Here is a 13061-nt window from a genome sequence, read left to right as displayed (position 1 = left end):
CTGATAAACTTTAAGAATTGACTTAAAGATCATTTAAGGGCGACTGAATACGTGAGAACAGCAGCTAATTTCAACATTCCTGCATTCATGTCATGAAGACTTTCAAGAACTCTTAAAATTTCCATTGAGACTCATCAAACAGGCTGAATAGTACTTCCTGCCTAGTACTAGTACTTCCTGTCTAGTACTAGTACTTCCTGTCTAGTACAAGTACTTCCTGTCTAGTACTAGTACTTCCTGTCTAGTACAAGTACTTCCTGTCTAGTACTTGTACTTCCGGTCACACTGTTAGTCACATTCACATCGTGATGAAAAGTCTGACTCATAGTTTTTATGAACTCTCCAATAAAGGAGAAACAAGGAGTTTATGTATGAAATAGTAAAACAGAGAATTACAAAATAAATCCTCAAGTCACTGAATAACTTCAGTTTCATGTTTTGTCCAAGTTGCTGAGCTGCAAAACTGCAAATCAAGACTCGAACTCCGACGGCTGGTCGAGCTGATGAAGCTTCAGATGAATGATTTTGTCAATTAAAAAGAGTGTAAAGTGCTTTAATCACTTCTGGTTTACTTAAAAACTACAAAGCCAAAGATACAATCAAATAAAACGATCAGAAATTAATTGATTGATAAAAAAAAAATGGCCTAAGCAGAAATTTAAATGAATATTTGAAGGTGGTGAATCCGCCTCCTCCATAACTCTTCATGATGTTCAACATCCTTTCACAATAAAGCTTTGATGTGGAGACTCCTTCTCACAAACAACTGGAGTCCCTGTAAATCCAGACACAGAAACTATAAATCTAAAACGGGCCAGTATTTCCTGTCTGCTGCCACAGTTACCCTGGAATGAAAATATATACCTTCCTGTGACGCCCTGCGGTGACCAGCTCCGCGGCTCACACAAACAAAGTTTACAGATTTTTACACTTCCAGTGTCGCGACTCCAGAAAAGTCTGATTTAGAGTGAAGCTGCCGTTCGGAGCTGAAAGGAAACAAGTTTACGAGCCGCTTGAACCGCCTTCAGGCCGATCCGGCTCCGTTTACTACGTCTCAGAGTTAAAGTCCCAGTGAAATGTACTTTATTTAAAGTCCCAGTGAAATGTAAAACACTACTTTGCAAAAAACGATAGTTGTGGTTCTACTTCTAAGGTTTCTCCGACTCTGCCCCACCACTGTTGTCGCATAACAAAGTTATATGAATTTTGAATCTCCAGCCGAGGAAGTTGGGGAAATCCTTCTTCGTGGGCCATTGTGGGCGGAGCCTATGCGTGACATCATGAGTTGTGCAGATCTCGATCTGTTGTGTTTATATCGGCTTGTTTCCCTCTTAAATATCAGAAGTTTTTACAGTGTTTTGAAGTTATAGTCGGCGTTTTATGAGCCTTGATGAAAGATTGAGCCTGGAAGAGACCGAGAGAGGAGAAAAGGAGCACGGGCGGCGGGAGCGGCTAGCTCACTCGGCTAGTGGCTAGAGGGAGCTAGTGCTTTATATCTAGTGTTTTATATCTATGTTTATATCTATGCCTCCAACAACTACTTTCTCATTCATTCACTCCTTGTTGTCCGTCCCTGGTGTTGAAGCTCAGCTCTGCCCCCTGGTGGTCTGGAGCGTCTCTTGAAGAGCATTTCTGTTTTGTAGCGCGCTAGCACTACCTCCATGAGCCCCTAGAAACCGACCTGCTGCCTCCGGCCAGCCTGACGCACTGCAGACAGTGGGACACGATGGACATGTCCTCTGGAGTCAACGCCGCCCCGCCGGCCCATCGCCCGTCACTTCCTGCGGCTCCATGGCCAAACACGCCGACCGCACATGGATCCGCCGGCTTCAGCGGGAAAACAAAACCAGCGTCTCCTTCAGCAGGAAGCGGAGCGACAGAGGACTTAATCCTCTCAGCGTTCACGTGGACGGCGAGGAGGGGAGACGCCGTCTGGGAGCCGCTAGCGTCCGGCAGCCGCTAGCGTCCGGCAGTCGCCGGAGGAACCGTCAGGAGGAGCGGGAGGACGTCTAAACTGTGGTTCCCCCGCCGTGTCACGTCCAATCAGTCAGACCTCAGAGGTAATTATCGCCTCTAAGAGCCTCCGCTGGACGTCTTCACTCCCTCACTCCGGCAGACGGAGGGGGGGGGGTCGACCTTTGACCTCTCAACTATTTGCCTCGATGAGCCGGGGCTGCAGGCGCCGTTCTCAGGGGCTCCTTCAGGCCCCGCCCACATTCGCTTCGCCATGTGAGGCAAAGCCGGGAATAGACGGACGCCACATCACAATCCTTCCCCCAAAGCTTCTGGCAACTCGTCCTCCAATCCCGCGGAATCCACTTGACTCAATTAAACAGGATGTCCGGACTGATGTGACCCCTGCAGGGGGAGCAGCGGCGTGACCTCGCCGTCCGCCTGGCGCCCAGGAAACACGCTAACGGGGGCGCCGTTAGCGCGGGGGAGGATCGCTCTGCAGCGGCCGGCTCATTAAACAACAACAGTAACACTCAGGTGTTACTGCACAATGTCCCCAGACGATGATCTGTCTCAATCTGGGCAGAGTTAGCTGCTAACCGCTAACAGGACGAGTTATAAACGTTGAATCATGTGACTTTTAAATGAGCCTGTGTTTCTTTTAACCTCCGGGGGGCGCTGCTCTGCGCCTCCACCGTCGCTTTTATTTAAATTTTTAGTGTGAGCGAAGGACTGCTATGCTATCGCTATGCTATCACTATGCTATACTATGCTATCGCTATGCTGTCACTATGCTATCGCTATGTTATCGCTATGCTATCCCTGTGCTATCACTATGCTATACTATGCTATCGCTATGCTACCACTATGCTATCACTGTGCTATCACTGTGCTATCCCTGTGCTATTGCTATGCTACCACTATGCTATGGCTATGCTACCACTATGATTGACAGTTCCTGCAGCTAATTGCTCTCAACAAGTTGATTTAGAGACAGTTTAAGGGAGACTGGTTGCTTCAGCTCGTGACCCTTTAATGTAGGTTTTTCTATCAAAATGTAGACATTGATTTTTCACTGATTTTCACAGAGGATCATAGTATGAATATCAAAAACACCACAGCAGTAATACGTCCTCACTATATCCCTCTTAGAATCTGAACATGTATTAAATGTCTCTTCGTCTGATGTCAAGTTTTCCCAAAGGAGGAAAACGTGCCAATTAAACAAGTGATTTTATTTGACACGAAGCTACACGAGTTCTGTGACGTCACTGCTGTGAAACAAGCGACGCAGTGAACCTCCAGACCAGTTTCATTCTCTCAGGGAAAAGTTTCCGTCGTGACTCAGGAAGTCTGAGTCAGTCTGACGAGGACAAGCAGCCACACGTTTCCCGGAGAGACGGAACGCTGAGAAAACACCAAGCGAACGGTCCGACTCTGAGCTGCAGAGCCACAGGGAGCAGCACAACAACAACAACAACCACAACCACAACCGCAACCACAACCACAACCACAACAACAACAACAACAACAACAACAACAACAACAGCAGCCATTAGAACACAACGTGTCCGAGATACGGAGTGAAACCAGCCGAGGCTCAGAGGAGAAGTTACCTTCAGTGACGTCCTGCGAGTTTTAATCCTGTTGAGTCCAGTTGTGTTGGTGGCTCACCTGTCTGCAAGGGAGGCTCCTCCTCCTCCTCCGTCTCACCTGTCTGCAGCAGCAAGGGAGATTCCTTCTCCTCCTCCTCACCTGTCTGCAAGGTAGGCTCCTCCCTCTCCTCCTCCGTCTCACCTGTCTGCAGCAGCAAGGGAGATTCCTTCTCCTCCTCCTCACCTGTCTGCAAGGTAGGCTCCTCCCCCTCCTCCTCCATCTCACCTGTCTGCAGCTGCAAGGTAGGCTCCTCCTCCTCCTCCTCCTCCTCCTCCTCCTCCGTCTCACCTGTCTGTCTTCAAGGCTTCCTGTCTGTCCTGGGACGCTTGCCGTCCCTTCAGACTGTAATAAACCCCGACGTTTGATATTTTATGAACTATGAATGTAAAACGTGGTAAAGTTACACTATGTGTTAAAATGACAAAGCAAAAAACGAAGCCAACATGTATTTCACTCGGTTTGTGTCGAATATATTCGGGATCGTCTTTGCTTAAATATTTTCACACCTGCAAAGTTAATTAATCACCATCTTTAATCGTCAATTAATTTCAAGGTATGTGCAACACTTTTAATATCTTTAACAAAATACTCTCTACTGACATTTATATGTCTCTATGAACTACTTTTAAGATAAAAAATCCACTGAACCACGACAACTTATTTTATCTTGTATGAATTTGGACGTTTGCTCAACAGTGTAACTGATGGTTTGTTGATCAAAGTTAAATTAGAGTGTGTTCCGTCATAATGTAGATGAAAGACGTCGTAATAACGAAGCTCCAGATTCTTCATGTCACGATAAGTTTATTGTCGGACTTCCTGTCCGGCTACATGGTGAGCGGCTGAAGGGGCGGCGCCGGCTACACCGTGGTGTAGCGGGCCGGGCCGGGACAGGACCGGAAGGGGGAGGAGCCACCGGGGAAGTCGCTCAGGAAGACCGGGGTGTAGGAGGGCGAGCTGTTCACCAGGGCCTGCCGCCGCTCGCGGCCCCGCCTCTGGTAGCGGAAGCCGAAGGGCGGACGCCGCGCCACCGGCCCCCCCACTTCCTCCGAGGACGAGTCCAACGGGCCGGCCGGGGGCGGGGCCTCCGCGCTCTCTGAAGACTCACTGGAGGAGGAGGACGGGAGGGCGGGCGGCTTCTCCATGACTGAAGGGTCCCAGGGGGCCGGGTTTGGGGGGGCCGGGTTCGGGGGGGCTGGGTTCGGAGGGGCGGGGTCCAGGGGGGCCGGGTTCGGGGGGGCGGGGTCAACCGGAGCGGGGTCGAATGGCGTCGGTTGAACAGCAGGGGGCGGCGGAGGGTCCGAGGGCGCAGGCCGCGGGTCGTTTCTCCGGCCGTCAGTCTGAGGCGGGGGGGTCGTGACGTCCGCGGGCTCCGGGGGCAACGGGAGGTCGTGACCCTGTGGCAGGACGGGGCGGACCACGCCCACATTCTGAGGAACCAATCAGTGACGTCAGGAACTCAAATTCAACAACAACAACAACAACAACAACAACAACAACAACAACAACAACAACAGGACGTTGAACTGCTGCTTTGGCTGCATCACATTCAGTCCGTCACTCGAATCCACATGCAAACTGAAGAAAACTAAAACTTTACACAAGATAAACTTTTCTCTCCAGAACGATGAGCGCCTTTCATCTTTTAGCTTTCATGTTCTGTGTGCTCTGTGTGCTTTGTGTCTCCTCCTGTAGGGACTGATGCTTTACCTGCACGTTGAACATCTCACAGGACACCTGAGCGTCGCCGTCGACCTCCAGCTGTCCCTGAACCCGTCCTGTACAGAAACCTGCAGTCTGACGCAACGACAGGAAACACTTGTTTTCACGTGACTCGCTCCTTTCAGGACAATCAGGAATATTTATAAGATGCGGCTTGAATAGGGGAAGATATTAATAATCCAAAAAATAAAGGTTTGATTCAGAAAATGCCTTTAAGAAGCTCATTTATAACAGAAATGAAACCATTTGGTGATAAAGTCAGCAGATATTATTTACAATTTTCAAAGCAAGATATATTAACGTCACAGTGTTTATATATATTTTTTATGAATCAATGTCACACTAAAATAACACAAAGAATGAATTGAATGAATGAATGAATTCACAACGACATTGTTGGTTAATTGCCTGGTGAAACTTATATAATATAATATAATATAATATAATATAATATAATATAATATAATATAATATAATATAATATAATATAATATAATATAATATAATATAACTGAGTCAGACAATTATATATGCATAATTACTACTATTATTATTATTATTGTTATTACACTTTCAATCGGGACTTAACTTAAATGCCGTCAAACATTTTCCTCACAATCAGAACTGGCAACCAAAGAACACTGTACTTATCGTGCCGGGCCACTAGGTGGTGCTGTTGGCAGCAGAGAACCCGAGAACCCGCCTCAGTACCTCGGTGTCAGACTTGAGCGTCAGTCGCTGGCAGGTCCCTCGGTGTGTGACCCCCTCCGGACACTCCTGGACGGTGAACTCCACCAGGTGGGCCGGCGCCGGCCGGGTCTGGCGAACAGGCGGAGACCAGCTGGGGTGATTGTCTGAAGCTACGTCACATTAAAGCCGGACGGGGAAACGCGGGGAGACGGAGGCGCCCGGAGGAAGATCACCTCCGTCTCTCCGAGCCTTCATTTTAATTCACATTTTAAACTGGACAGCAGCGTCATCGAGGTTGCAGAGCGACCGTACGGCCAGCAGGGGGCGGCTAGCAGGGGGCGTGACGTCAGGCCCAACAGGGGGCGGCTAGCAGGGGGCGGCTAGCAGGGGGCATAGTGTCACGGCTAGCAGGGGGCGTAGTGTCACGGCCAGCAGGGGGCGTGGTGCCACGGCTAGCAGGGGGCGGCTAGCAGGGGGCGTAGTGCCACGGCTAGCAGGGGGCGGCTAGCAGGGGGCGTAGTGCCACGGCCAGCAGGGGGCGGCTAGCAGGGGGCGTGACGTCAGGCCCAACAGGGGGCGGCTAGCAGGGGGCGTAGTGTCACGGCTAGCAGGGGGCGTAGTGTCACGGCCAGCAGGGGGCGTGGTGCCACGGCTAGCAGGGGGCGGCTAGCAGGGGGCGTAGTGTCACGGCCAGCAGGGGGCGTAGTGCCACGGCTAGCAGGGGGCGGCTAGCAGGGGGCGTAGTGCCACGGCTAGCAGGGGGCGTAGTGCCACGGCCAGCAGGGGGAGGCTAGCAGGGGGCGTAGTGTCACGGCCAGCAGGGGGCGGCTAGCAGGGGGCGTAGTGCCACGGCCAGCAGGGGGAGGCTAGCAGGGGGCGTGACGTCACGGCCAGAAGGGGGCGGCTAGTAGGGGGCGTGGCTAGCAGGGGGCGGCTAGCAGGGGGCGTAGCGTCGCGGCCAGCAGGTGTGTATGAAGTAAAGCTGGACGCCAGGGTTGCCAGGTCTGACTCACTGTTTCAGTAGAAACAGTCCTCAGCCTGTGTAGGAATCATGTTTACTATTGTGTAACAGTAGATTACATTACTATTACATTACTCCATTACCATCGTGTAATACAGAACGCAACATAAACACACAGATACAGGAAATAAATAAAGTTCAAAGGTGAAAGCTTTGACTCTGCAATAGGGGGGGACACCGTCCATATCTCATACCTGCACCGCCGCCCTGGTGATCTTCTTCACGCCGAGGTCCGCCGCCAGCGAGGTCTTCCTCTGGAACGCCGCCAGGCTCACCTGAGCCGCCGCCATGGCCTCGGGGGCGTCGACGGAGAGGAGGGTGGGGCAGGTGGGGCAGGTTTGTTGGAGCTTCTCTGGGGGGTCTGCGGGGGAATCGTGTTGATATTAGAATAACGGCGCCACGACAGGATGGACTTCCTGCTCTTGCCTCAGATGGGCGTGTGTCTGGGGGGGCGGAGCCTCTACAGGAAGTCTCTAGGTGGCGCTGTGGCTGGTGGAGGTTACCTGGCACCAGGGCGCAGTCGTAGCTGTACAGGAAGGAGTAACCGTCCGGGGTGTGCAGCACCGTCGTGTTGCAGTTTCCTGACACTTGCTGGAGAGAAAGACACGGAGACAGTGTGTGTGTGTGTGTGTGTGTGTGTGTGTGTGTGTGTGTGTGTGTGTGTGTGTGTGTGTGTGTGTGTGTGTGTGTGTGTGTGTGTGTGTGTGTGTGTGTGTATTACAGTCTCCATGAAGGGCCTGACGCTGCAGCGTTTCCAGGGTTTGCTGCTTCCAGTGTGACACTTGGTCTCCAGGACGTCCAGGTCCAGGTAGTACACGTTCCCCGCTGGGCCCTGGGAGCCCGGGTGGACACACAGGTGGAGACACAGGTAAAGACACAGGTAGGGACAGGTGGAGACAGGTGGAGACAGGTAAAGACACAAGTGGAGACACAGGTAGACACAGGTGGACACACAGGTAGGGACACAGGTAGAGACACAGGTAGAGACAGGTAAAGACACAGGCAGAGACACAGGTAGAGACAGGTAAAGACACAGGTGGAGACACAGATAGACACAGATGGAGACACAGGTAGGGACACAGGTGGAGACAGGTAAAGACACAGGTAAAGACACAGGTGGAGACACAGGTAGACACAGGTGGAGACAGGTAAAGACACAGGTAGACACAGGTGGAGACAGGTAAAGACACAGGTAGACACAGGTGGAGACAGGTAAAGACACAGGTAAAGACACAGGTGGAGACACAGGTGGAGACACAGGTAGACACAGGTAGGGACACAGGTGGAGACAGGTAAAGACACAGGTAAAGACACAGGTGGAGACACATGTAGACACAGGTGGAGACAGGTAAAGACACAGGTAGACACAGGTGGAGACAGGTAAAGACACAGGTAAAGACACAGGTGGAGACACAGGTAGGGACACAGGTGGAGACACAGATGGAGACAGGTGGAGACACAGATAAAGACACAGGTGGAGACACAGGTGGAGACATGTGAACAATACTGTGTGTGAACTGGAGACTTTATAGTAAAAATACACCTGAAGGAGACATGAAGTGTTGATCTGTACTTCAAATGAATGGATGATGCAAAACAACAAAGTTACTACTGCTATTACTATTACTACTACTATTACTATTACTACTATTACTATTACTATTACTACTACAATCAGTTAGCATTTATGATGATAAACATTTAATAACATTTCCAGCTGTTTCCCCTTTTATTTCAGTTTTTTTTATTTATTAATGAAATAAATTTTTTTCTTTGACATTTTAATTTTGTTTTGCCTTTTTTACCACTTGAGCTCTTTTTAAAACAGTTTTACGTGTTTCTTTTATTTATAAATATACATATATAATTTTTAAAGATATTTCAAGTTTTTTCTTTCATAAATTCCAGTCAGTTTTGTTCTTTATCACGTTTCTTGTGGTTTTAGTTTTTCTTCCCAGTTTAACTTGTTCTTAAAGTTCCTTTGAGCAAAAGCCCTTTTGTAAAATGTCTCTGGTGTGTAAATGAAATAAAAAACTATCATCAAATGTTTATTTAAGGATCGTTTTTGGTGGAGCTGCTCCACGTTTACAGAAAATTACACACAAACATTTTGCTTACTTGTTTTTTTTTTTAATTCTATTTGCATTAATCTGTGATTTTTTTCAAAAAAACTGGATTCGTCGAGGCTAAAAACAGATAAATAAAGTAAAACATCAACAAAAGCCAGAACAGCGGGACTTTTTAAATATAAGATTATTTTAAAAAAACTGTTTTTAAATTTAAAATAGCTGAAACTACTCTGACAACAACAACAACAACAACAACAATAAAAACACTACTACTACTAATTAAAGGAAAATAAGTCATGTCCCACCCGGCAATGTCCCTCCCGGTCATGTCCCACCCGGCAGTGTCTCTCCCGGTCATGTCCCACCCGGCAGTGTCCTACCCGGCAGCGTCCCCCCTGGTCATGTCCCACCCGGCAGTGTCTCTCCCGGTCATGTCCCACCCGGCAGTGTCCCTCCTAGTCATGTCCCACCCGACAGTGTCCCTCCCGGTCATGTCCTACCCGGCAGTGTCTCTCCCGGTCATGTCCCACCCGGCAGTGTCCTACCCGGCAGCGTCCCCCCTGGTCATGTCCCACCCGGCAGTGTCTCTCCCGGTCATGTCCCACCCGGCAGTGTCCCTCCCGGTCATGTCCCACCCGGCAGTGTCCCTCCTAGTCATGTCCCTCCCGGCAGTGTCCCCCCTGGTCATGTCCCACCCGGCAGTGTCCCCCCTGGTCATGTCCCACCCGGCAGTGTCCCTCCTAGTCATGTCCCACCCGGCAGTATCCCTCCCGGTCATGTCCCACCCGGCAGTGTCCCCCCTGGTCATGTCCCACCCGGCTGTGTCTCTCCTAGTCATGTCCCTCCCGGCAGTGTCCCCCCCCCCCCACCCCCCGGGCGCGCGCTGACCTGAGCGTGCAGGTGGACGTTGGCGACGCGGTTGAGCGCGAACTTGTAGCCCTCGGTTCGGTCCTCGTTGATGTACGTCACGGCCAGACGGGACAGCTTGTCCACCGCCCGGTCGTTGCAGGGGACCGGGGCCAGGTCCACCGGCATCAGCACGAACCCGGCGGCGGAGCGCAGGGCGGCGAGGAGCAGCAGGAGCGGCGCGGCGGCGCGTCTGTCCATGACGGGGCGCAGGACGGTGTGTGTGTGTGTGTGTGTGTGTGTGTGTGTGTGTGTGTGTGTGTGTGTGTGTGTGTGTGTGTGTGTGTGTGTGTGTGTGTTTGCCCTCGGCTGACCGGAAGGGACTTTTGGAATGAAAACAGAGATGTTGAAATGAAGTCAGGGACAAAGTTGATTCACCCGCAGGGGAAAAAAAACCCCAACAAAATAAAGTCCTCGTTGTCCACATGTTGTCCCCAGGAGACACTCGGGACTTAGTAGATAAATAAAGCAGATGTTTGTTGGGGGATTCAGACTCGATCGGGTGTTTTTTAGTTCATTTATTTGAAAAGAGTCTCGTTAGAATAAACGAGCGTCCAGTGCCGCCGGGCGGCGGGACGTGGAGGTGTAATACTGCAGCCTCACCGCCAGGGGTCAGTGTGTGTCCGCCGTGTCCTGCTGCAGCCCCTCAACCGGCTAATTAGTTAATTACCTCCAGAGTCACACCGCCTTCATAATAGATCTGATTCCTCTTATTTCAAATAAGAGGAATATATACACACACACACACACACACACACACACACACACACACACACACACACACACACACACACACCAGGTGTGTAACCCTCTCCACACACACTATGAAACCTCAACAGTACTTTATCACCATACTGTGCTGAGAGAGAGATAGAGGGCGAGCGAGCGAGGGAGAGAGAGAGACTGAGTGGGAGACAGAGAGAGAGACACACACACACAGAGCGAGAGAAAGGAGAGAGAGACAGAGAAAGAGACAGAGAGAGAGAGTGAGAGAGGGAGAGAGAGAGTGAGCACGACAGAGAGACACAGAGCGAGAGAGAGAGAGAGACACACACACAGAGAGAGAGAGAGAGAGAGAGCGAGCGAGACACACACAGAGAGAGAGAGAGAGCGAGCGAGACACAGAGAGAGAGAGAGAGAGAGAGAGAGAGAGAGAGAGAGAGAGAGAGAGAGAGAGAGAGAGAGAGAGGGGTTATGGAGGAGTCACTCAGTCAATGTGAACCTCGTTTAACCGACTCCGTATCAAAACTCATGACGAGTGAAACTTTTCCAGCCTGAAGCTGATTCTGATTCTGAACAGCTCCTTTGATGTCGACACTTAAAAGCACCACTAACTCCCCCCGCAGCTCTGTGTGTGTGTGTGTGTGTGTGTGTGTGTATACAGTTGTAGTTTCCGGCTCCTGATGAGCAGATATTCTATATTTTATTCCTCCAACATGTGAGTCAGTCTGTGATTCCAGTTCCACTGGAAAACAAAACACCTTTATAGATTTTTCAGGGAATAATAGTGTTTATGTGGAATAAAGTTTATTTTGAAAAAAAAATAAAAATAAAAATAATAATAATAAAAATCAACTTCCAAGTGGAGGTGGTCTGTGGCTGGTCTGTCCCCAGCAGGACGGTACCAGTGTGTCCCCAGTACCAGTGTGTCCCCAGCAGGACGGCACCAGTCTGTCCCGGTACCAGTCTGTCACCAGCAGGACGGCACCAATGTATTCCCAGCAGGACGGTACCAGTCTGTCCCGGTACCAGTCTGTCCCCAGCAGGACGGTACCAGTGTGTCCCCAGCAGGACGGTACCAGTCTGTCCCGGTACCAGTCTGTCCCCAGCAGGACGGTACCAGTGTGTCCCCAGTACCAGTGTGTCCCCAGCAGGATGGTACCAGTCTGTCCCGGTACCAGTCTGTCCCCAGCAGGACGGTACCAGTGTGTCCCCAGTACCAGTGTGTCCCCAGCAGGACGGTACCACTGTGTTCCCAGCAGGACGGTACCAGTGTGTCCCCAGCAGGATGGTACCAGTCTGTCCCGGGTACCAGTCTGTCCCCAGCAGGACGGTACCAGTGTGTCCTCAGCAGGACGGTACCAGTGTGTCCCCAGAAGGACGGTACCAGTGTGTCCCCAGCAGGACGGTACCAGTCTGTCCCCAGTACCCGTGTGTCCCCAGCAGGACGGCACCCAGTCTGTCCCCAGCAGGACAGCACCAAGTGTGTCCCCCAGCAGGACGGTACCAGTCTGTCCCCAGTACCAGTGTGTCCCCAGCAGGACGGTACCAGTGTGTCCCCCAGCAGGACGGCACCAGTCTGTCCCCCAGCACAGACGGTACTAGTGTGTCCCCAGCAGGACGGTACCAGTCTGTCCCGGTACGTCTGTCCCCAGCAGGACGGTACCAGTGTGTACTCAGCAGGACGGTACCAGTCTGTCCCGGTACCAGTCTGTCCCCAGCAGGACGGCACCAGTCTGTCCCCCAGTACCAGTCTGTCCCCAGCAGGACGTACCAGTCTGTCCCGGTACCAGTCTGTCCCCAGCAGGACGGTACCAGTGTGTCCCCAGCAGGACGGTACCAGTCTGTCCCCAGCAGGACGGTACCAGTGTGTCAGTACTGACAGAGGGACGTCCTTGGCATCGCGCCATTTCAATTACCTTCCTCTCTCTCTCTTTTTCATCTGCTGTCCACCTTTGTCTCAGGCTTTTCTTCTCTTTGATCTTCATCAAATATTGACTTTTGTTGGTGAGTCTTTACAAAAGCCTCGAGTCACGTCTCATTTTAACTTTAAAAACACCTGCTTGCTGTGTCTTTCTTAATTTCGTCTCTCCTCAGGTTCCCTTCATCGTGAGAAGAAGTGAAGAAAGACGGGGGAAAACAGTCTGTGGGGGGTTTAAATTCATTAGTTGGAGGATATTGAAGTTTAGAAATGGAGATTTTCTTTGTCGGGTTGTCATGGGTTCCTGAAGAATTGTTCTTCTGTCCATCATATCGTGGATGAAAATCTGTGAGTTTGAAAGTTGTTTTTCCTTTGGGCTCTTTGTTCAAACCAGAGTCGTCCA

General features: G+C 50.8%; 2 protein-coding genes across 2 annotated transcripts in view; both read right to left on the bottom strand.

The window, feature by feature from the left end:
- The window catches only part of LOC308137587 (G-protein-signaling modulator 1-like), a gene marked incomplete at its 3' end in the record, with an annotated part of 6671 nt that extends 3015 nt beyond the window's left edge, over positions 1-3656 (bottom strand). The window contains exon 1 of the mRNA XM_080506339.1: positions 3570-3656. The remainder of the gene's footprint in view (positions 1-3569) is intronic.
- Positions 3657-4153: 497 nt separating this feature from the next.
- LOC308137695 (fetuin-B-like) lies at positions 4154-10327 on the bottom strand. The gene is made up of 7 exons (XM_080506477.1): positions 10000-10327; positions 7764-7874; positions 7546-7633; positions 7237-7403; positions 6043-6150; positions 5320-5406; positions 4154-5039 (listed from the first exon to the last, which is right to left on the bottom strand). The coding sequence occupies exons 1-7, from the start codon at positions 10216-10218 to the stop codon at positions 4470-4472; spliced, it is 1350 nt and encodes a 449-aa protein (XP_080362603.1). The 5' UTR covers positions 10219-10327; the 3' UTR covers positions 4154-4469.
- Between the last annotated feature and the right edge of the window lie 2734 nt (positions 10328-13061).

Source organism: Blennius ocellaris (assembly GCF_963422515.1).
Source record: "Blennius ocellaris genome assembly, chromosome: 12".
Classification (NCBI taxonomy): Eukaryota; Metazoa; Chordata; class Actinopteri; order Blenniiformes; family Blenniidae; genus Blennius; species Blennius ocellaris.
This window is presented reverse-complemented; position numbering and strand designations above follow the sequence as displayed.